This window comes from Typopeltis vanoorti, chromosome 14, assembly GCF_054136105.1.
Source record: "Typopeltis vanoorti isolate ZY-2024b chromosome 14, IOZ_Tvanoo_1.0, whole genome shotgun sequence".
Lineage (NCBI taxonomy): Eukaryota > Metazoa > Arthropoda > Arachnida > Uropygi > Thelyphonidae > Typopeltis > Typopeltis vanoorti.
Genome location: NC_143562.1, coordinates 92,737,468 through 92,763,834, shown reverse-complemented (window position 1 = coordinate 92,763,834; position 26,367 = coordinate 92,737,468). Strand labels below are relative to the sequence as shown.

The window sequence follows — 26,367 nt, the reverse complement described above, 5'->3', positions numbered from 1 at the left end:
GAGGATGGAAATCAATATTAGATTACTTCATATTAAATGAAAAGACATCAAAATTTTCACTAGATGTTAGAGTTCACAGAGGATATGAAATAAGCAGTGACCACTTCCTTGTTAAAATAAAATTAAGATTACTACCTAAATGGCTACAAGTAACAAGAACAGAAAGAAAAATTGAAACATTTGTTTATAAAACTAGACTATTGAATGACACAAATGTACAATGGCTATATGAACAAAGAATTAACTAGTATCTAGATAAAATAAAACAAAATGAAGAAATAGAAATAGAATGGCGTAATATAAAAACGATACTAAATGCAGCAGCAAATGAAAGCTTAGGAAAGACCAAAAAATTCAATAAAAGAAAAAAAAACAGAAGATCTGGGATGATATAATCAAAGAAATAATCAAAAAGAAAAAAGAAGCCTATCACAAATGGTTAAGCAGTAAAAGATTAGAAGATGAAATAGAATATAAAAGAATAAGAGCCATAGCTAAAAGAGAAATCAGAAAAAGACATAGAGAATCATGGAATAAATTTGTTTCTAATTTAGAACATGATTTATATAAAATAAGACCCAATGTATATAAGATTTTGAAACACCTAAATGCAGATACCAAAGAAAACATCAAAATAAACACTGAATTGAAATTAGAAGAATTTCTAAATTACTACACAGAACTGTGGACAGACAAATATTTTAAAAAAGACAACTGGCAAACAATTAACAAAAATGAAATGGAAATAACTGAAGAAGAATTAGAAATCAGCCTGAAAGAAACAAGAAACGGAAAATCACCTGGAGAAGATAAGCTAGGTTCAGAACTATATAAATATGCAGGAACAAGATTCAAAGGAAGACTCTTATTATTTTTAAATAAAATTTACTCAACTGGTATCCCCCCAATAGAATGGAAAAAAAGCAATTGTGATTCCTATCTTTAAGAAAGGTAATAGAGATGACCCTAAAAACTATAGAGGTATCAGTATACTAAATTCATGTTACAAAATATATAGCAGAATCTTAAATAACAAACTAATGAAATATTCCGAAAACTTTATTCTAGAGGTACAAAATGGATTTAGAAAAGGACGATCATGTATAGACCCAGCCTTCTGCCTAAAATTAATAATAGAGAAAAGAAGAGAATATAATTTAGAAACACATATTGCATTTATTGACTTTGAAAAAGCATTTGACAAAGTTAAAAGAAACATTTTATTTAACATATTAAAAGAAAGACAAATACCAAATAATATCCTAAAAGCTGTCACAAGTATATATGAAAATAATCAAATACAAATAAGATTAAATCACGAGCTATCATATACAAGAGAGATAAACCAAGGGGTCCGACAGGGATGTCCCCTCTCAGCAACTCTTTTTAATATCTACTTAAATGAAATAATAAAATGGAGTAAAAACTTACATCAAGGAATTAAACTTTCACCTACAGTTAACTTAAACACTCTCCTCTTTGCAGATGACCAAATAATAATTACAAATTCTGAAGATAACTTACAGAAAGCTATTTTAAATCTAAATGAGATATCCAAAGATTATGGTATGATAATATCAACGGAAAAATCAAAAACTATGGCCTTTAAAGGACAAGATCCAGCAAGAACTAAAATAGTATTAGATAACAAGATCTTAGAACAGGTGAATTCATTTAACTACCTAGGATGTATGATCACTTATGAAAATGAAAAAGATATAAACATAAAAATTGCAAAATATTTAAAAATAACAGGAGTAATTAACTCTATATTTAAACCAAACCTAGTTCAAAAACAAACCAGGCAAAAGTATACAATACATTAGCCCTACCGGTCTTAATGTATGGAAGTGAAATCTGGACAATAAAACAAAAAGACAAAGATTAATAACTGCAGAAATGAAGTTTATGAGAAAAACTGTAAAGTATACCCTATTTGATCACAAAAGAAATGAAGATATTATGAAAGAATTAAACCAAGAACCAGTAATTGAAAAAATTAAAAAATATAAACATAAATGGATGGAACACGTTCAAAGAATGAAAACAGAAAGATTACCAAAACAAGCCTTAAAGTACAAGCCATTAGGAAAAAGAAAACCAGAACGTCCTCTTAAACGATTCAACGATGACTTTTAAGGCTGGAACAGGCCATACTAGGCCTAAATCCTTGATACCTATGATGATATATATATATATATATCATATTATTAAAATATGGAAAACAATAAATCAAGGTATCCATTTAACCAGAACTGTTATCAATACAATGCTGTATGCAGCTGATCAGATTATATTACAAGACAGTGAAGATGACCTTCGAAAATCAATTTTTGAATTAAACAAAATAAGCCAACAATAAAATTTAAAAAAGAAAATAAAAGTCATTGCATTTAAAGATCAGGATCGTGTTAGATTAGAAATAGTTATAGAAAATAAATAATAGAAGAACAGAAGCATAATAACTTATCTAAAAGATAAAAATGAAAAAAATAAAGAAGTTGCAGAAAATCTGTGTAACAATTAAAAGGACACTGAATTAAAAAAAAAAAAAGACAGGAAACTCAGCTAAAATTTTATAAAGTAATGGCCACTTCCACTCTGTTATATGGTTCAGAAACATGGACAGTTAAAAAGAAAGATGAAAGTAAAATGCAAGCTGCAGAGATGAGATTTTTAAAAACAATTAAAGGATGCACAGAATTGGTACCATATATAAGAAATGAAAACAGAAAAGAATTAGATATTTATAACATAAATGGAAAGATCAAGGAATATATAAGAACATTATCTAGGACAGAAAGATATTGGACACCAAAAGAGGTGGATAGATATTGGCCAAAGGGAAAGAGAGAGAAGAAAACCAGTGACAAGAGGGGGAAAGATCAGTGAAACCAGAAACAGGCAAATGCCTAATCCTTGAAGAGAAGAAAGATAGGTTTAACTGGTGATATGTAGATGATGCGAAACTGAGGAGAGTGATGAGGAATCAAGCAGATGTTGTGGTCTTACAGTAGGACTTGAATAGATTGTGTGAGTAGGCAACAGTATGGAACTGCCAATTCGGTGTTGCCAAGTGTAAGGTTCTGAAATTTGGTAGGCAATAATGGGATGAGAAGTATACACTTGCCAGGGAAATTTGAAGGAAGTTGAGGATAAGAGACCTTGGAGTGGTGGTGGACAAGGATCTGAAGTTCAGAGGTCACATTGCACAAGTTGTGAAGACATCACATCATATTACAGCAATGATGCACAGCACCTTAACTTGTAGAAATAAAGAGGTTCTGGATCCATTGTATAAGGCCTTGATCAGACCTCATATGGATTTGGTCCCCTGGTTTCATAATAAGTACATGTTTGAAAGGGTCCAGAGAAGGCTGACTAAGGTCGTAACTGGTCTTTGGGATATGGACTATGAGGATAGATTGAGAGAATACAGTTTGCAAAGTTATGTGAATAGGAGGAAGAGAGGGGATATGATTGAGACATTTAATCTAGTATAGGGTTGTTACCAGGTTAATGTGGAAGAAAATTTTCATAGATTGGGAAAGGGGTAGAACAAGGGGACATATCTTGGAGTTGTACAAGGAGAGTGAGCAGGAGGCATGAGAAGTAGGTTCTTTGCACAGAGCAGGGTTTCTCAAACTTTTTCTACGACGGAACACTTCACAAATCCTGAAATCTTCACGGAACACCTTGGTTATTGTGTAATGTATTAATAATTAATTGGTAATTTAGCTTCTTTTATTGTTAATTAATAATTGATAGGTAATTTAGCTTATTTATTTGTTAATTAATAATTGATAATTATTAATGATCGATAAATAATAATTAATTAAACATCAATTAAACCATAATTAAATTAATTTGTGCTAATTTTCATTGACATATCCCATTCTGATCACCAAAAATTTATAATATAAGTATTTACGAGTGAATGCAGACTTTTTCTCATGTGTGCTGGTTTTGTAGGTTAGGTAAATATAAATAAAATAAATGAGTAAATCTAAGCGTTAAGAAAAAACAATCATTTATTGTCAAATGTTAATTAATAAAAACAAAACACATAAAAATAGTAAAACATATATTGCAAATTAAGTTCTTAATGACTCTGATGTTTTTAGGTCTTTGAATTACAAATTCTTTTGATATCAGGCACAATATTAGAAAGTTGAATTCTCATATTTGGTGTAGCGTCGAGTCTGTTCCTGGACTTTGATTTGGTTGCAGCATAATATGAAAATCCTGCCTCGCATAAATATGTCGTTGTAAAAGGAAGTAAAACAAAAATAGCTAATTTTGATAAACTTGTCCAGAAATCATTTATCGGCAGTTCCTTGTATTTTTGTTTTAAATCAGAGTCACTAATTAAGTCAATTAGATTTTCATAGTCACTTGCGCTGAAGCCTGCTGGCTTAGCTGTCACTGTAAATGGATTCAGAACCCAGGAATTGTCCTCACTGGATTTTGGAAAATATTGCAAAAGGGTTGATTGCAAGTGATGCAAGTGTTCTAACATTACTTTAGATACTTCTTCATTTACTTTAGAATTTATTTCAGTCAAAAATTCATGCAAGGTGGGAAAACAATCAAAATTATTCTGTTCAACTGTAGAAATCCAGAATTGCAACTTCCTATCAAAAGATGCAATTTTATCTCTTGTATTAAAAATTGTAATATTTTTTCCTTGTAATGATAAGTTAATTTCATTGCACTTTGTAAAAATATCTGCCAGATCACAAGACACACACGCAAGACCATGAAGAATTTCTTAATAATTCAATAAAATTTTGTCCGAAATTATGTGACATCAAGAAGACCATTAACTCACTACGAAGTTCAAAAAGCCTCAATAATGCTTTTCCTCTGGATAGCCATCTCGCTTCAGTATGTAATAAAAGTACATTATTGTGCACTACCCACTTCATCGCACAAAAGTTTAAATAATCTCGATTGAAGTGGTCGAGATTTTACATAGTTAATCATTTTTTCGGCTTCATCCAAAATAGTTTTTAAATATGTACGAATTCTTTTTTGTTACTAGTGCTTGTCTGTGCAAAACACAATGACTTTTGGTGGCTCTTGTAGCTACTTGCAGGATATGTGTTACAACTCCCTTCATCTTTCCTACCATTGCTTGAACACCATCTGTACAAATATCAATACACTTCTCCCAACCGATTTCCTGTTTTGTAATATAATTATTAATACAGTTGAATATATCTTCTCTGGTAGTTTTTTCTTGTAGATATTCGCACACGAGTAAATCTTCTTCAATATGTTTATCAAATATGTAACAAAGAAACACTAGTAATACAGCGAGTCCTGCGACATCTGTAGATTCATCCATTTGCAATGAATATTCACTGCAGCCCAAGTCGATGAATTAGCTCTATTTCTATGTCAGCAGAAAGATCTTTGATGCGGCGTGAAACAGTATCATTTGATAATTGTACTGCATCTATTTTTTTAGCAACCTGCTCGTTTAACATGCATGATACAATGTCTTTCACACAAGGCTTAATGAGCGTCTTACCAATTGTATGAGCTCCACCATGAAGTGCAATGCGGTAACTCGCGCGAAAATACGCCTCTGTTGCATTTTCAGTTGTAGCAATTGTAGCCATTTGAAGTTTAGATTTTTCTAGCGAGTCACGTCGTCTCTTAAAAAAATGTATATCTTTTCCTTTGTAATCAGTGTGTTTTGTTTCGAAGTGCCTACGAAATTTAGCTGGAGCCAAAGAACTGTTTACTAGTATTTTATTACATAAAGCATCAGGAGCATGTGTATTGCCAATACACATAAATCCATAATTTAAATAACTTTCATGGTACTTCCGTTTTGGTCTGTTCTTAGATGACTCTTGTTCTTTAATATTAGCTTTTGAAGAAACCACCATTTTCAATTCCATATCTTCTCCAATCATACGAGTAGATGTGTCAGCAGAAGTACTTGCTCCTCCTTGTGTTAAAGTTCCTGTCTTTAAACAAGAATCCATGGGTATTTTTTCAATAATATTCAAATTCCAATATTTGTCAGAGCTATAATAAAAACAAATAGAATTTTGTTGCAAAGGTAACTTTAGTATGAAAAACAATAAGATTATAAATAAGAAATGTGTCGAATAATATAAAAGTAAATGAATAATGCAAAATAGTAAAAAAAGACTGCAACACACAAAAGTAAATATGAATTGTAACAATACTTGTAAGAAAAGTACTAAACCGTATCAAATAATGTAAAAGCAATTGTAATAAGAATGATATGATAAAATGTTCAGTAACAAAAATTAAACAGTTCGAAATAAATCAGATATTAATTTTAAAATTAGTTAAAAGAATAAGAAGAATTCTTTTTTTTAAAGTCGCCTCGTCTACTCCCTATCGGGAATAAAAAGTCGTTAGCTGATTTTTTTTTTCGAGGGCCCGGTCCCAACAAATTTACTCGTAAATACTTTTCCAATTTTTTTTTAAAGTTCATGCATTAACATAAGTATTAATAATTAATTATGGCATAATCATAAAGAGTATTAGTACACTTATGTATACATGTGGCATGTTGACAAATATAAATTACATTTAAATTAGTTATCAATCACTGGACTAATGAAATGTTGTAGCATGTCGTAGTTTATTCAGGCAAACATCATTAAATTAATTTGTGCTGATTTTCATTTACATATCCCATTCTGATCACGAAATATATTTATAATATTATTATAAGTACTTCCAAGTGAATGCAGACTTTTTCTCCTCTGTGCTGGTAGTTTTCCCCTCCTTTTGTACATCCTGGAGATCTTTGTAGGCTTCAGGTGGATGACTCACTATCTGTTCCATCACAAACACCTTCGATAAGAGATTTCTTAATACCAAAATTAAACAAAGTGCCTTGTCTCTTATTCATATCAGATTTTAACTCTGTATTGTTATTACTTTTAAAAAAATCACGGCGCTCCGGTTTCAGAACAAGCACTTACACACTGCAATACGAACTTGCGAAGAAAATATTCGGTACTAATAGATTTGAGAACCGGATACAGACTACCTTGATCTTCAATTTCAGTGGAAAAATTTTCTTTATACTTCCTTGTTGATTGGTTACTGATATTTGCAACGCAGATGTTATTTCATTCAGTTTTGAGAACACGCCGCCCGTTGTTGTAATCGGCTTGCAGGCAATTTTATGATCGGTCATAAACGGCTATATTCTCTTTCCCAATTGTTGAAAGATTTCAATGTGTGAAAATTAACGATAATTCATGAATACTTCCATGTTTAAAAATATGCTGCTTGGTCACTGACATTTGCTACACAGATGTCATTTCCTTCATTTTTTGAGAACAGACGATATGCCACCACTGTTATAATCCTCTTGCAGGCAATTTTTATGATCCGTCATAAACAGCGGCATTCCCTTTCCCAAATGTTGAAAGGTTTCGATGTGTGAAAATTAACGATACACAGATGTTATTAGGCGTTCTGGGTCTGAGCTTTTCGGCATATTCACGAATATTATTCTCCTCAGAATATTTTTTAAATAAAATATTTATTCATGAAAAATGCTTAGAAAACTAAAATGACAAATTCCAGAACTTCTCGTGGAACACCTATTCACCTTCTGCAGAACACAGTTTGAGAAACCCTGGCACAGAGAGTGGTTGGTCAGTAGAATGCTTTGCCTGACATTGTGGTGAATGCCGATGTATTATTATTATTATTATGGGTGACTCCAAGTAGTCCTTAGACTCATCGAGGGAGGCCCTAAACATCATGTCCATCTCAACTATTCGACATTCACACAGTATCTATCATACTTTTCCTTGAACTCATTCACTGTCATAGCGTATTGAATTAGTTTAAAGCACAGTTTGATGGGTTTTGCATTAACAGTGTTTGCCTTCCACGATGAGTCGTTAGACTCCATTGTGGTCTGGTGCTAATAATAATAATAGTTAAGGGAGTGTATTTTTTAAATTTCCAGTAATAACATAATTTAAACATTTTTTAAAAATGTGCACATAATGGAAAATTTTTGCTTTGTTTTCTTTTTCTAGAGTAAATTTGAAAGATATTCTGACAAGATTATAAAAGGTTTTGATGCTAATGAAAGTAATTTATCTTTCAAAAAAGTAATTTCCTACTTTTCTTCACAAAATTCTGCTTTTTCCTTACTTTTTTTTTTTTTTTTGTGTGATTATAGTTCTTTCTATTATAACTGCTATATAATCATGTTGTTACTATTTAGTAAAATGAGTAATGCATATTTTAAAGTAATCTTGCACTCGTTATTGATATTGTCTTTTTTTTGTAATGTTAGTCTCATTAGTTTTCATGCTTGTGGTTATGTATGTGTGTGTAATGCATCAATAGGAAGATAATTTTTATGTCATTTACATTTTTTAAAGCAAATAATTTCAAGATTACTTTTTAATTAAATTGGAGTCAGAGGTGATTTCAGTTCTGTCCAGAACTGAAATCTTGACACAGAGAGGAAAAGAAGGTGCACATTGGAATGGATACATCGGGAAATAAGGGTACTTCAAATGCTGATGTTCCTCCCAATAAAACCTCTAAAAGTGACTTAAAACAAGCTATAAACAAACTGAAAATGAAAGATCGTCAGAGAATCAAAATTGCAACATGGAATGTGAGAACAATGAACAGGTGTGGAAAATGAGAAAATCTCCAACAAGAAATGGACAAAGGAAAAATTGATATCGTAGGGCTCTGTGAAGTCAGATGGGAAGGAATAAGTGATTTTTATAGTGACGAAGTAAGAGTAATTTACTCAGGTGGAGATAAAAAGGAGTTGCACTTGTTTTTAATAAAAGAACTGCAAAGAGCATCATTAGCATAAAATGTCTGAATGACAGGATTATGGTGATAAAATTGAAGGCTGAACCTGTGGACATAACAATAATGCAGATATATATGCCAACAAGTGATCATTCAGATGAAGAAATAGAGGAATTGTACAAACAATTACAAGAACTAATTAAGGAAGAAAAAAGAAAAGACTATTGATTATTATGGGAGACTGGACGAGTTGTGGGAGAAGAAGAGGATGGGAGTGTAGTAGGAAGATACAGACTAGGTAATAGAAATGAGAGAGGGGAAAGGTTAGGGGAATTCTGTAAAGAAAATAAGCTAATAATTATGAATACTTGGTTTAAAAAATCTAAGAGAAGACTATACACATGGAAAAAACCAAGAGATACAGAAAGGTATCAAATGGATTACATTATAGTAAAGCAAAGATACAAGAATAGTGTAAAAAATCCATGCACATATCCTGGAGCTGATATTTACTCAGACCACAACCTATTCATAGAAAAAAATGTGAAACTAAAGAAAATAAAAGAAGCTATGAAAAGGAAAAAAATGGAACTCAGAGAAATTATAAAATACCAAGGAATTTGGAAATAGATTGGAGAAAGAATTAGAGGAAACAAGTTTTGTCAAAACTGAAGATCCAGAAAAGAAATGGGAACAAGTTAAAGAGAAAATAAAGAAGATTGCAGAAGTAGAAATTGGATATATAAGAGCTAAAAGAATAAAAAATCTTGGATAACTAATGAGATGATTTCTCTAATGGAAGAAAGAAGAAAATGGAAAAATAAAGACATCCCACAAGGGAAAATACAATATAGAACCATGAATGACAAATTGAGAAGGGAAGCAGAAAGAGGTAGAGAAGATTGGTTTAAAAAAGAAAGAAATGGAAAATTATGAGTCTAGTGGTAAGACTTATACGTTGGTTAGACATAACTGGTAATTAATTTACGGAATTAACAACGCATATAAAGTAAATTAATTAAAGATAACTTTAATGAATCACTTCTATATTTCGACAATGTCACATTGTCATCTTCAGGAACATAAAGATATGGTATGTGCACTACAGGAAAAGTTTTGCTTTGTTAGTTCCTGTAGTGCACATACCATATCTTTATGTTCCTGAAGATGACAATGTGACATTGTCGAAATATAGAAGTGATTCATTAAAGTTATCTTTAATTAATTTACTTTATATGCGTTGTTAATTCCGTAAATTAATTACCAGTTAGGAAAATTATGAGAGTGTGAGAAGGTATGATCTTTTGTATGAAAAAGCAAGAAGCATAAATCACAAGAGAAATGGAATTCGAGCTAGAGGCATAGAAAATAAGAATGGAGAAATCATAACTGAAGAAGACAAAATCCTAATGAGATGGAAGGAATACATTGAAGATCTATATGACAAGGAAAATAGACCAAATGAGTTGCTATTAGAAGATATAAAGAAGGCAAATGATGAACTAGGCCCAGAGATTTTGAAGACAGAAGTAGAAATGGCCATTAAAGAACTAAAATGTGGAAAGGCAGAAGGAATAGATGAATACCTGCAGAATTCCTGAAACAACTTCAGAAGAAAGGAACTAAAGAAATAACCAAAATAATAAATTTAATTTACAACCAGGGAGAATTACCAAAAGATTTTATGACCTTAATATTTATACCTATACCAAAGAAAAGTAACGCAGTGAACTGCAAGGATTTTAGAACAATAAGTCTAATTTCCCATACATCCAAAATACTTATGAGAATCTTAACATGAAGAATTACATCTAAGGTGGAAGAATTTCTTGGAGAAGATCAGTTTGGTTTCATGAAGGGTAGGAGAGCAAGAGATGCGATTGGACTGTTAAGAATAGTAAGTGAAAGAAGTCTAGAAGTGAATAAAGAAGTTAATATCTGTTTTATAGATTTTGAAAAAACTTTTGACTTTATAAAATGGGATAAGATGGTGGAAGTAATGGGAAAGATTGGTATAGATTGGAAAGACAGAAGGCTAATTATTTCGTCCAACGACACAACCAGGTATCGTTGGACGAGGAGTAAGAAGACTGTTCTCTGTCACCAATTTTGTTTAGCATGTATTCCGAAGCAATGCTAAAAGAAGCACTGGAGAATTCAAAGATGGAATAAAGATTGGAGGTAGACAGATATTTGCAATAAAATACGCAGATGACAAGGCATTATCAAATACTGAAACAGGACTACAACATCTGTTGAACAGATTACTGGAATCCTGTATCAATTATGGAATGAAAATTAACATAAGAAAAACAAAGGTAATGAAAATAACAAGGAAAGAGGCAAATATGAATATCAGAATAAATGGGGGAAAATTGAATCAAGTAAAGACATTTAAATATCTAAATGTGATTAGCAGTGATGGAAGATGTAAAAGTGACATAAAAGCAAGAATAATGATGGGAAGAGATGCCTTTAATAGAAAATGGAATTTATTCAGAAGTAAAATGGATAGAAACTTAAAGAAAAGACTAATAAAATGTTATGTGTGGAGTGTTGCCCTCTATGCAGCTGAAACTTGGACATTGAAAAAAGGAAAAATTAAGATTTTGGAAAGCTTTGAGATTGCAGATTTGGAGAAGGATGGAAAAAATCAAATGGGCAGATAAAATAACTAATGAAGAGGTCTTAAAAAGAGTAGAAGAAGAAAGAAGTCTGTTAAGGAGGATAAAAAGAAGCAAGCGAACTGGATCGGACGTATTCTGAGAGGGAATGGAATCATCAGAGATGCCATCGAAGGAAAAATAGATGGAAAAAGACCCAGAGGAAGAGTAAGGAAAACAATGTTAGATGACATGCTGAATGGAGACAGGTACATAACCTTGAAAGAGAAGACTCAGAACAGAAGAGAGGTGAAAGGAAAGTTTTTGCTACTAAGAGAAGAACTTGCTCAATTGCAGAATACTCAAGAAGATGAAGATATAAATATGATTTGCCATCTTATTGATATTTATTTTATAATTGTATTTCTACTGTACAAATGGTTATAATTTACAATTATGAATCCTTTTACAGTTGTTTTTGCACATTGGAATCCCTTAGTTTCAGTTGTTTTTTTTTATCTTCATGCTATTAGTCCTTGCGATGTGCTTAATTAGAGAATGATATAATATATGATTAGAAAATGAAAAGTTAAATGTACAGTTATCTGCTTTAAAAGACATTCTCGTTTCACTAGCAGTGTGGCAGCCATTATTTACTTGATTGCTTAGATATCTAGCCAAGGAAATTGCTGAGAGAGATTAACAGCTGGACTAGGAGAGTATCAGTAACAAGGGATACGACAGAAAGAGAAAAGGATCTGTTTTAGAAATGTTGTATAAGATGTTATGAATACATAACAAGGTGTCTCTGAAAATGACTATTTAAGCAAGCATTCCATTTAAACATTTGAATAAATGCTAAAGGAAAGTTCAAGGACATAAGGTATATGATTAATGAATTAACATTCAGAAATAATTCAATTTGTATGACATTAAGTAAAACCAATTTCACTGATAAAAGAGAATTTGGGATTATCCTAATTTCAGATATTTCTGATCTGGAATTACCTGAGGTATGATAGTATTAGTTTTCATTGTGACAGTGTGTGAAAGAAATATATATATGCCAAATGAAGAATGCGTGTCTTATTGTTACTTGACAACTTCAGAGTGTGACTCATTGCAGGAGGGCACTCCAATCTTCATGCTTCATCACTGTCCACCATCTGTCGCACACTAATAACACACTGCAAATAGTTATTTGCAGTATGTAGAGAGAAAAAAAAGCATATATAAAGATTCCTCTTGTCTTTATTTTAGTAATCAAAAGACTCTAGGTTTAGATTAGGTTACATTTATTAATTGAAAGTTTATCTTGTAAATAAATTTTTTGTTTAGTCTTATATATATATTTTTATTTGGTCTTGAGTCGATCATTTCCTAGATGTTAAAAGAATCCAGGAAATTTTTGAAGTCATTGAACTAATTGTAAAATGAACCCTTGTGATTTTTCTTTAACACTCAATATAAACACATAAATGTATTAACATTAAATTGCACAGCGATGGATTTGCATCAAATTTGTTAGTATCACCTTTTGTTGAAATACCATTTTCGTTTTTGGTTCTGGCAGTTTTCTTCTGAAGCATTTTCAATACATTTCGTTTCAACTTCATCTGATGTTTTGTAATATGGTGTAAGCAGTTTTTGTCTCTGACATGTTTCGTGTGTTCTTCCTAATTTCTTTTGACAAGACAGACTGGCATACACTAATGAACTAGGGAGAACATACGAAACACCAAAAAAAAAAAAAAAGAATACTTGAGTTTGATTTAGCTTCCAGAACACAGAAAGAAAGTACATTGCTATTTGGACTGAAGCAATAATGGCGTACAGTTCTTACAAAGGCTGTATTCGAAAATTCAGAGAAGCTCTGGGGGATAGACATTCCCACCCACTTAAATAAAAACCAAGATGTTATTCTTGATCAGCATCCCATCCCATTCATGTGCTGTCTCCTATTTAGGTTGTCTACCATGATGAGACTCATGGTTAACTACGGGTGTTAATGACATGTGGTGGGGATCCTATCTCTTCCACATATTGTTGTAAGTGTCCATGTGTGTTCACGGGACCAGTTCTGAGGGATGAAAAACCCAAGTTTCTGAGTGAAAAAAAAAAAAACTCACCTTTAGTCAAAAGAGACCAGATAAAAGTTCCTCACATCATGGAAGGGAATTGAACCCAGGTCTTTCTGACTAAAGGGCTTTGTCTATACTGACTGAGCTACGGAGGCTCTTGATCAGCATAATCATCCTAATAGGAAAAAACTTCAGCCTAAAGGCAGTGGGTTGCAAAACATGTTATGTGCACTAGACTAATAATGGAGATAGCACTTGAAATTTCACATTTCTCTTGCATACTGATGAAGTAACTGTTACTTAATTGAATTAGAGAAACCTAATAGATGTGCTACTATCCACCTTAACCTTCCTATACCCTTCACAATTCTTTCTGCCACAAGGATGGGGGCCTGTGCGAATGTCATATCTGACATTTAGAATAATTTCTGACATATCCAGAATCATTTCCTTATAAACCAACCTGGCTCAAACTCTCCAAGCCCCATTCATTTGAGTAGTCTCTATCGCTCCTCAAATTCTGATAACCAGTCTGACCTTTTTCATTACTTTCTTCAAATCATGATTATCTACAGTCCAAATACACAGAGTGACGTCGTTTTCTTTGTTGACTTCAGACTGGTTACCTTTCTCAGATTCCACTGACCAAGTTCAAGAGATGCAGCAGAAATATTTGCTGTCAGCAGTGATCTTTCACAAATTGTCCATCATCCAATTCAGCATACCTGATAATTCTCTCCTTTCTCCTAACTAGTTATCTTGATAAACTGACCTTAGATGTTAGCTCCCTTCTTGATAACTCAAACCATAACCACATTTGAGATTTGAGTTTCCTTCTCTACAAATTCCTTCACTCAAATGCCATCATTATCCTGTCCACGGGATAATGATGGCATTTGAGTCAATAGCGTCAAATGGGATGACCTCTGTAATTTCTACTTTTCTTTCCTTGAACTAACTACTTTTTGCCCTTCTGATGTAGATACTGGCTCCAATAGAATAGCTGAGGTATATTATACATAGGAATATACACTTCTGAAAGGAACTATGCTTTGCATTATGGGATGCTAAGGCAATTGATATGAAGTCATCCTTTGTATACAAATAGCCTAGTCATGAAGATAATTCATGTGCAAACTTTGATTGCTTACACTTGGATAAAGAATAGGACTTGATAAGAATATAATTTCTTTATAATAATTTCTTATTATGAAAGTTTACTTTCATTGTAAGGATAGATCAATTTATCAATATCATTACTGAAGTCCATCCCACACCCAGTAACCAACATCACACTGCCTGAATAACTAACTCATCTGTGGTGAAATGCCTTCTGGAAAGGTGTTACTTAAGGGAACCGAACAGATGGAAAGTTTGAAGGTGCTAAGTCTGGGCTGTAAGGGGGGGGGGGGTGTAGCAGTTTCTCAACAATTACAGCACAACCACTCACAAGTGGTGTGTGCGGATTAGTGTTGTGCTCCACAACACTAATTGTGGGATAATGGAATTGCCTTGGCAATCCCAGAACACTGTAACTATGAATTTTCTGACAGTAGGAATAGTTCTGAATTTTTTTTGCACAAGAGATTGTGGATGGTTTTAGGTCGAGTCTTGTTTGCTCTCCGGAGTAAAGAGTGATGAACCCACGGTTCATCTCCTGTGACTAGGCGAAATAGAAAATCCTTGCCTTTGTCCCTGTATCGCAACAGGTTCTCCAGACACATCCTCATGTGCATTGCCTTGTGCTCCTCTGACGATTGTTGGGACACCTGATGGGAGCACACCTTTCAAAAGCCAAGGATATTGTGAACAATTTTGCAAACAGTGGACTTTCTCAAGTTCCACTTGTGCAGTTTCACTCGCCAGTCTACAGGAACGATGCCCTTAATGCACTAAATGTTGTGTTCTCTCTTGCTCAATGAAGGCCTGCCCACCCATGTAGATTTTCAATGTCACCATGTTAAATTCATTACACCAAAAACATACCTGCTTCTTTGACATCACCTTTTTTGCCATATACAGCAACCAGTTCATGGTGATGTCACTTGTTGAAGCCCCCTTTTGCAATGAAGTTATTCATTGCAAAAGGGGGCTTCAAAGCAAACAAAGTTTGCACCTGAAAATATCTTCAGGACTGAGGTAGGTGGTGCAACTCCAAGCAAAGGTGGACCAAGTTCTCATCACTTCTTGTCTCAATATCTCCCATAATACACAGCACATCTCCTTGCGGACATGTATACTGCTATGCATTAAGGGAAGGGCCACTACCCAAACCGGTTTCGACCTTTATTGAGGTCTCGTCAGTGGGAGGCAGACCCAAAAGTGGAGATACTAAAGCAGAAGCAATAGGAGAGCTCATATTTACCTATACGAGTTGCCAACAGGTGTACCACCTTATTATTGAATTACTCTGGAATTAATCTTAATTCTATTGATTACTTACTATTATTAATTACTCTGGAAGTTTATTCCAGAGTAATTCAATAATAAGGTGGTACATCTGTTGGCAACTCGTATAGGTAAATATTACAACATGACCTCTCCTATTGCTTCTGCCTTAGTATCTCTACGTTTGGGTATGCCTCCCACTGACGAGACCTCAATAAAGGTCGAAACACCGGTCTGGGTAGTGGCCCTTCCCTTAATACATAGCAGTATCATGTCTGCAAGGAGATGTGCTATGCATTATGGGAGATACTGAGACAAGAAGTGACGAGATCTTGGTCCACCTTTGCTCGCAGTTGCCTGGTGTTGCACCACCTACCTCAGTCCTGAAGATATTTTCAGGCGCAAACTTTGTTTGCTTACACTTGGATAAAGGATTAAACTAAATTTATTATTTATCTCATTCCATTTCACAGTTATTAAGAAAAAAAATTGTTACCTTACTTTTTGGAAACCCCTTGTAGTATTTGTAAGTATAGCCTTAAGTTTTGTTAACAATATGTTGGTTTGGGATGGTAGCCATTGTTAATGCAGTTATATCTGGGCACATTTGATGTACTTCCTTGTTCTTACATTGTGAAGTATTTGTACTTTTTATTTAGTTATTAAATTAATTTCAGTCCCTACTGTAGTTGCATGTATTCTAATAGTTTAGTATCAACTATCTACAGGTGCCATTACTTGTTCATATAAAAATGACAATAACATTCCATTGCCACAGTATGATACAGGTGAATTGAGAAGGCCATGATTTCAAATCAGTGAATGTATAGATTATGTGAGAAGAATAATATGCAGTTTGTGGTGTGTGACATGCATTTGATGAACAAAAGGATTTTTATTAAGCTATTTGTATGAATTTGAATGGATTTCATTATTCAAAGTCTGAAAATAAAGTGCTCTGAATCAGAGAAACTTGAACTGTTACTGGGGGATGCAGGTGAGTAATTGTGCAGTCATCTATGAGACAAGTGGGTGTGAGAATGAACAAAAAATACTGAATATAGTTTTGTAGATAAAAAAAACCAGCTTGGAATAGTTAATGCAAAATGTAAGGGTAATTGTGGATCTGGTGATGGGCTACTGTATTTTACGTATGCTAATGCCAAAAGCATTTGGAACGAGGGGAAGTAGTTTCTGGGTCGAGAAACTAATTATATCATCAGCCTTATCTCACTAAAGCCATTCACTTTTGTCCAAGAAGAACTAACCAGTGAAATAGAATGTAAAGGGATACAGTATTTTCATGAAGTACAGAGAAAGAGGATAATGGAGGGGTATTACGGATGATAGCAGATGAATTGCAGCCAAAAAAGAGTAGAAATTCTCTTTTGTCGAAGTCAGTACATTCGAGGCCATCCTTTTAATGTGAGATAGAGGCCACAGGACAAAATACATAGTCAGTTGCTGCCATAGACTAGGGATGCAAAAGTTGATCCAGAAGGGCATGCATTGGCAAGAAATTATGGTGGGACCTCAACTATAGGAACATATTGGAAGGAGGAAAGGACACGTGGGTTGAAGAAAATGGAAATTATACAGCTACTAAGGACTTATTCCCTAAGGCAGTGTTTCTCAAAGTGTGGTACGCTTACCCCCAGGGGTATGCGAAAGGTCTTCAGGGGATACATGGCAATTTTTGGCTATGCATCATTAATGCATGGAATCATTATTAAGAAAAAAAGAGTTATTTTAAACATTTATATTTCTCAATAAATTATATATTGTGTATGAATTCTCCTACTCAAATTGCGAGAGTTACTATCGTCACGGCGTTCAAGTCCTGGCGATAGTAACTCGCTCTCTGTGGTAAACAACATGCCCTCCCCCAACAACGTCACTATACTGAAGATGCAAGAAAAACAAGTAGTTTTATTGTATCACTGAATAAGGTACAGAGACATTTACTGTCTGTGTAATATATTTCTCAACATATGGTGCAATTAGAGACAACTGGGATAAAAACAGCACTAACTAATGAATCATATATCCTCTCCAACAGAAACTGCTGTATAGACTCGAGCAAAACCATATGTTGCAGGTGCAACATATGGTTTTGCTTGACACCACCCTGTTGTGAATGTGTTAAAACTAAGAAATATATAGTGAACGTGTTTCAGATATTATAGAATCCTGTTGAAGAGAATTAGCATTTCAACTCAACTGTTGGCTTGCCTTTTTCTTTGGTTCGTGCAATCTTTTGTTAATACCACACCAATCATATGCACTTCTTCATAGTTGCTCTATCTCTACTAGTCTACTATTGCTGTCTGTTTCGCTCTCTGCTTTTACCTCTCGTTAGTCATTTGTGAAGGATTGTTCATTACGTATCTCAAGTCTTGTAAATTACTGGTAATTTTTGCTTGAAATTATGGAAAAGAAGATGAAGCTATTTGGGTAGATGACTTTAACAATGCACACAAGGAAACTGTTCTCGATGTCAAAAGTAGCGATAGCGAATAGGAGCTTCTTGGTAAGTCACACCATTTTCACTTCTTTTCTGAAAACATTAGTTTCCGAAAATCCCTGCATATATCTCGCACCACGATTTTTTAGTTTTAAGTTTAGGAAAAAAGTGCAAGTTATATTCGAGTAAATATGGTAATTTTTTTTAGCTTTCAAATTCTTAAGTATGGATCATTGATTAAAGACCGGATTTATAAAATGCACAAAAGAGAGCAATATAGCAAATACAAGTAGCTATAAGCAACAAGAAAATGTTGATATTGTATCTGGATCAAATGAAATTGAAATGGGTGTGTCATCTGACATCTCTAGAGAACCAACTAGGAAGAAGATGAAAAATCTTCGTAAGTATGATACGAATTACTTGAAATGTAATTCATATCATACTTAATTCAAGTAATTCATGGAAATGAAGAATAGGTTCCTCTTCATTTCCATGGACGGGAAATGAAGAGGAACCTATTCCAAATTTTGTTCTATTAAAAATAAATCATATTTTTTGTTTACATGAACATATAAATTCAAATAAAATAGACATTTACAATGAAATATACTTTATTTGTTTATTATTAATTTGATAAGGGGGTACTTGGTAATAACGAAAATTTAAGAAGGGGTGCGTGGATATCTGAAGTTTGGGAAACACTGCCCTAAGGTACCATATGATGGAAGGTATCAGGAGTTTGAGTACTAGATCTGGCAACTGCATCAGGATTTGTCTGTAACCAAGGTGACCTTGAGGAAAATAGCTAAACATTTGGAATTTTAGATTAAGTATATGTGGAATTAAAGAGTTGGTAATTATGGCAAATTTTGGAAATTAAAGTAAACAGTATCGTAAGAAAGTAAAATCTGAGCATAAGAGGAAATTAACTGTGCAAATGAAAATTAATCCCATAAAGTTATTTTGATATGTGGCAAGTAAAAGGAAGAATGATTATGATAGAATAATTTTGATGCATATTGATGGTAGGGAGTTGACAGAAGCACACAAAATAGCTGAATTACGGAGTGATCACTTTGCAAATGTATATTGTCCAGGTGAAGACAAGGCAATATAATATGACACGAGTTGAGATGTGGAAATAGAGTTGAAATAGGTGAACCAGAGGTATATAATACAGAACCTCGATGTGAATACAGCTATGGAATTAAATCAGCAAGTATTGTGTATTATGAGAATGTACAAGAGATTGTGCTTTTGACCAGTCAATTGTCTCTTTGGATGAGTCCCAAGGGAGTAGAAAAAGGTGAAAATAATTCCATTGCATGAAGAGAAGGCTCAAAGACAGGCAGCAAATTATTGACCAATCAGTGTTTAAGAGTGATGGTCTAGGTATGGGTTTTGCATAACATGATTTTGTGAAGGGTAGGTAGGTCATGTCTCAGTAATTTACTCACCTTTTTTATAATAAGGTGATAGCTGAGTTAAAGGGAATGGCTACACAATGATACTGCCTGACTTTCAAAAGGCATTTGTCAGGATACCACATGGAACTTTGTTACATAAATTGGAGCAGCTGATGATGTGGATAAGAAGATTGGTAACTAATTGATAGCCAGTAGTTTATGGAGAGTACATGAAAAGGACTGTGACTAGCAAGTCTGTGTACTTGGCCATTGCTGTTTAATTTGTAGATGAATGACATAGGAAATGATATGTGGGAAAATATTCACTTTTGCTGATGATGTAGAAGGAACTTGCAGGATGATTTAAATAGACTGTGACAGTATGGACAGTTGGTTTAATGTGGCATAGTAATTATGCATTTTGGAATGATAAGAATTACAAGCTGTTTACTACATGGGTGAAACTGGGCTGCAGAAAATTGATGAGGCTAGGGATTTGGAATTACTGATAGACTTGAATCAATTCAGAGGGCATATTGCAAAATTATGGTTTACCTGGTTATTGAAGAACATACTGACAAACAGAGATAAGAAAGTTCCCTGATATGGTTCCAGAGTGTTGTTGTGTACACATCTTATAGTCGACTTTCCACTCTTTGCATAATTGGGCTGGTTAAGTGTAAGAGATGAGTATAATTTGTCAGTATTAAAACTGAACTAAACTATGGTTGGTGCCATTTTTAATATTATAGGAACCTGGCTCACAGCGTTGTTTATGTATGCCTGTTGTACTAACAAGTAGTTCGTGAATCCCATCCACTATTGGCTGTAAACCTGGGTGGGTGGGCTGAGGATTAAGTAATCTACTAAAACTTCCCTAGAGACTAAGCACAAAATTTTTCCAAGCCACTTCAGGTCTTCGTTAAGCAGGGAAATGGCGTCATGGTGGTTGATGAACTTCATCTACTACCTAAGTTATAAACACGAATTATATAAATATTTTTGTGAGGGACTCGTTAAATGTGGAATTCCTCATTGACCCATGCAAAAAATAAAGTGACTGTGGTCAGTCAGTAGGTACCAGTATTAATTATTTTCAAGAAATCAGAAGGTAAATGGTATTAATTAGGAGAGCAAGAAAAGAGGTAAAACTCTAGATTTTTTGCCTCAGCTCTTGCTCTTGGAAGGCATGCATTTTATGCAGTACTTACAGTTAAGTGGACTAACTCAATAAATATCACATTACAGATATGAAGAGTCTAAAATCAACACACATGTAGTCTGGAGGTTCCCAGTTTTGGAATAATACAGTAATTCAGCTAGCATCTGAAGTGTTCATACTCCAATTACGAAGCTGAAACTCATGTAATTTTTGGTGCTGTCTTTTCCAGAGCTGTATTTTCAGCCAGTTTCTTAGCTGTCTTCGACACCATTGCTAACAGGTAAACAGGTTAGTTATATACAAGTAGAATAAAATATTCATATAAAAATAAGTGTTACAGCAATGTAACATGGGTATGTTGTAAAATAGTAGGAGATCCATCCTGGTCAGCCACCATTACAGTTCAGTAGGAATTTAAAAAATAAAAAGTAATTAATATGATCTTACAGAACTAGAAGGGTTTGACATTCATTCTCGCCCATCATCACATCTAACTTGCTAGAAGCCATGTATATTGATGCTTCAAGCCAAAAGACTGTGAGCAGTATACTTGGAAATTATTAAAATGTATTATGAAGCCAATAATTTAATAATGGAATGTAATGTCATTACATTCCATTATTTTTCATAATTGTCATTATGAAAAAGCATTCGATTCCATCAAAACTAATGCAATAATCAAAGCACTCCAGAATTAGGGAGTTCCTGGAGAATATATGGACCTCCTCCAGGAAATATACCCTTGTGCCAACCAGTAAATGCCTGTTGGTGGACAAGTCCCATCTTCAAAGAAATTATGTATCGTCAAAACTGTTTTTTTGGCCTTGTCTTTTTTCACTTTCCATTAATTGGTCTGTAGAGAGAGAGCAAGAGCGTTGAACATAGATGAAGATATACATCTAAGTTGGTGTCCAAATGACATAGTTGAGTTTTTTTAATTGTTTCTGTTGGAGGTTTTTGCTGGCTTTCTTCAAGAATGACAGTATTGGAGATATGGTCTTGCCATGTATATCCTAATATTGATTCAAGGTTTGGTTTTCCAAAGCTATGAATGATACTGACTGTGTATTGAGCAGTGATGTTCCATCTTAAATATGGCTTGACTGGTGATATGTATTTTTGGTGTTTGTGGTGATGAACTCTAGATATTATATAGCCTTTCATGAACTTGAAAGAGCTTATGTAGAAACAAAGGTACTGAAAATATACTTCATTAAGAATGTGATCATTTAACTGGCATGCTGCACACTGCCACCTGCATTCATAAATGGTTATGGTGTTGATGCTACATCTTGGAGGTTCTGACCACTCCATCCACAGCACAGCCTGATTTTTCTTTCAACAATTTCCATCTCTTTGGACTACTGAAGAGCAGCTGTCTGGCAAGCAGTTTGCAACTGACTGCAGTGCAAAGCATTCTGTAATTTCTTTCTAAAGACCTACCACACAGATTTCTTCTTTGTTTGGATAAATGCTTTGGTGATAGAAAAGTAACATTTGTGTTTTACATGCATCTGTTTTCAGGATAAAGTCCTTCATATAAAGAAGTGTTTGTTACTGTATTTTTTTTTTTTTTTTTTGAAACATCTTTGCAGCTGTATAACTGTGATACTACCCTTCTAAAAACATTACTTTTTAAATATAACTATATTTGAAAGCTTATGATATGAAACTTAATGATCTGTAACATTTGGAATATCTGCATGAAAACTCCAATAACTTGTCAGTCTTTCTGGTCTAGGAGATGCATTGGTGGTGAGATGTAATTTAATTTATTGTTTATTGGTTTCTGTTATATCAATCTTTTGATATATAATTGGAGCATATGTAAAAATGAAGTTCTTGGTTTATTTGGTGCATGTTTCAGAAAAACTGAATTGGATTTTAGCAAAATTTAAGTAAAAATTCACAAATGAATTTTAAGAGAATTATTACACTAGCTGAAAAAGCTAAGTGGATATTATCATCTTTCTTTTTTCATGATTATTGAAAGAACATTTCTTTTATATTTCATGTAGAATACAGAAAACATGCAAAATCATAAGATACAGTTCAGTCATTCTTTATCTAAACATTTGTCTCCAAATTAATGATTCAGTTTCAAATCAAAGAAAATCATATTCATATTCAAGTTACTCTAATATTGTTATTCAAATAGTTTGAATGCAATAATTTAAATTGCATCCAGTTTTAACTTTTTTTTTTTTTTCATATTTACCTACATGAAGCGTTAATTTCTTTACAAGCTATTTGGGTTGCAAAGACCTAGCTACATTCAGTTATTGATTGAAGATATTTCATAGGTCTTTTTCATTTAAGACTAAGTTAACTGGTATCAGGCAAAAGTAACATATTTTCTGTTGGAAAATTAAATTTTTCCTTGGAAAGGCAGGCAAACTCCCCATACTAACAGTTTATTAATAGATTGGGGACCAAAAAGAGGTATATCAGTTGAGGGCAGTCACTGATGTTATTTCCCATGATGAGTTGTACAACTCCATCGAGATGCATTGATAAATATTTTATATAATTTCAAAAGTAAAGCAGAATGTGATATTACTTTCTTCTTAGTAACTCTGTATTATGACTATGTGAGAAGAACAAATTATTCAGGATCTAAATTGTGAAATCATAATTTTTAAAATTAAAAGAAAATTGAAGTTAAAGGATTAAGAGCTTAATAACAAAATTGATTTATTTTTAGTGATGTTTATTATTGAGGCATCAGATGCATTGCTGTTGTTGAGGCAGAGGTTTGAAGAAATAGAAACAAAGAAAGATAAGAGGAATAAAAATTCAGAGTTTCTTCCCCCCCCCCCCCCCCCAAATAAGGGATTTGTGGCTGCGCAAATCTTGAAAGCTTAATGATAGTGAAGCATTTCTAGAATTTTTGATACCTTCACAAAATTTAGATATGGAACTGGGGATCCATATGGAATCACCAAGAAATAAGAACATATGAACTGGAAAAATAAGTGTGAAGATAGATAAAAATCAAATGCCGTTGTAATTGATTAAATTTTGAATCCACTTATTTTTCTTTGCATTTTTTTATATCACATTCATTTTCTAATTGAATCTAGCAGCTATCATTGTGAAGAAAGGTTTTTTCCCTTAATTTTTTCATGTAAACTCCATAAATGACATTTAAGAAAAGAATAATATCTCAGTAGTTCATAAATTTTCAATTGCACTCTAAAACCACAACAGATAAGTAGTAGTAGTAGTAGTAACCATAATCACTCTTTTTTCAGTCCAAGCTAGCAGTGCTTTACTATTGCTTCAAGATAGCCTTTTGGCTGGCAGCAAGACTCGAACTTCTTCCAAAAAAGGATATAGTAGTCAGCTTCAAAAAAAAATGAGTACTGTATTTCTTCATAAATTATCTGTTAATTATTATTTATTAATGAAAATGCTGCTTTATATATTCCTAAGGGTTGTGGATGGCCATGGTCTTGGAAATATAAACACGAATCGGTCATAAAAAATTAGCAATTGAAATAGATAACAAAATTCAGTGACTGTTTCTTTGTTTTGATGTTCTAGGAAGTTGAATTAGTTTTAAATACATTGCTTCTAAGAAATTTTCTTAAAATGAATTTTAAGAAAATTTAGTTTGTAAACAAATATGGTTGATAAGTAAATTTCATTTATAAACCTAATTGTTATTCTTCATTAATATTGTATATTTTAAGGTTTAATGGTAATAATAGTTTCTAGAAATAGTAACGTTCCATAATTTTCATTATTAATAATTATCCAAACCATTAATATAATTGAATCTAATATTATCATCACGAGAGATGATCTTGGAGTCACAGGACTCATCATGGGAGGCCTACTATGTTACTATGCCTGTCATACCATGCCTTAATTTTTTGCACTCATCACATTTGCCAGTGCATTTCACTTGATTCCATCCTCCACATCAGATATATTATTATTATTTTGGTAACCTCCATGGAGTCAACAGACTCATCATGGGAGGCTTTGAAGTTATTTACACTACCTTCATTCACAATGCATTCCACTCACTAACCACTCTCCTTGTAAAAAAATTACTATTTGCACCCTTCTTCATCACATTTTTATACAACTTCCAGGGATGTCCTCTTGTTCTTCCCATGTTAACATCCACTCTTTTATAATTCCTTCTGTATTAATCTGATGAAATCCCTTAACTTGAAGGTCTATATCATATCTCCTCTTTCCCTCCTATCCATCAACCCCTAATCCACATTCCTTCAAGAGCTCTTCATAAGCAACACTCCAGAGTACTGATATCACTTTGGTTATTTATCTTTGAACCCTCTCTAGTGTTCCAACATTACAATGAAAACTAAGTGACCAAATATGAGCACATTAGTCCACATCTAGTTTGACTAATGCCTTATTTAGAGGCACCGCCACTTCCTTATCCCTACATGTTAATGAATTTTTTATCATAGCAGCAATACAATGTTGCAGTCTTTGCAGCCCTTGTGATGTGCCCTTGGAACTTCAGTCCATTATTTACCATCACTCCAAGATCCCAAATCTCATCCTCTTCCTGAAGTACAGCTCCACCAGTATAGTACGTAGCCTTATATCTCTGTATTCCAAAGTGTAACACCTTGCACTTATTAACATTAAAATTGCAACTCCCACTCTTTTGTTCAAGCTAAAAGACTATTGAAATCATCCTGTAAAGAATTAACATCAACACTACTCCTGATAATTCTACCTAACTTTGCATCATTGGCAAACATTGGGAAACATATAAAGATTGCTAGTCAATCCACATGAAATATCTTTAACTAATAAATTAAACAGTAAGGCCTAAGAACAGAACCCTGAGTCATACTACTGGTCACCTTTTCTAAGACACTGCTCCATCATTCACAACTTGCTCAGAAAGCCAATCTTCAATTCATCTAAATCAATCTGCTATCTAATCCCATCTTCTGCAACTTATATACCAATCTTTCACGTGGTAATCTATCGAATGCCTTTGCCCAGTCTAAAAAAATAATCACTGTATGTGAATCTCCAATATCTATTGGAGACTTGGAGACTTGGCACCCACCGTCGGAGCCACTTTGTCAGCGATCCCTCTAGAACAGTGGTTCTTAACCGGTGTTCCCCGGAACACTTGTGTTCTGCGAACTGGCTACAAGCGTTCCACCGGTGAAAGATGTCACATGACACAGTTCTATTACAAATGCAATAGATATTGCATTTGTCACCTTACTATTTGTTTCCAAACCTCCCTCAACAACTTATTGGTCTCACCTGCACATCTGTTTTTCTCCTATTTACTTTTGCAAATCAGATTCTCTAAATCTAATCTCATAGCTCACAGTATACAGTCCTGATAATATTCACTTAATCATCTGTGGGCCCATTCTTAGTTTCACGTTCCTAAAATCCTGATGACCAAATCTGTGCATACTACTAATAAAACTGGTTAAAATCTTAAATACAG

The 26,367-nt window shown here is 33.5% G+C and overlaps 1 protein-coding gene across 5 annotated transcripts in view; it reads left to right on the top strand.

The window, feature by feature from the left end:
- The window catches only part of LOC150099762 (uncharacterized protein C2orf42 homolog), a 243,042-nt gene that overhangs the window by 118,771 nt on the left and 97,904 nt on the right, over positions 1–26,367 (top strand). For 4 of the 5 annotated variants that reach the window (XM_090403602.1, XM_090403600.1, XM_090403601.1 and 1 more), the window contains one exon: positions 24,158–24,265. The exons of the other annotated variant lie outside the window; for it this stretch is intronic. In XM_090403602.1, coding sequence (XP_090259728.1) covers positions 24,158–24,265 — 108 coding nt within the window. The remainder of the gene's footprint in view (positions 1–24,157; positions 24,266–26,367) is intronic. 5 annotated transcript variants of the gene reach the window in all.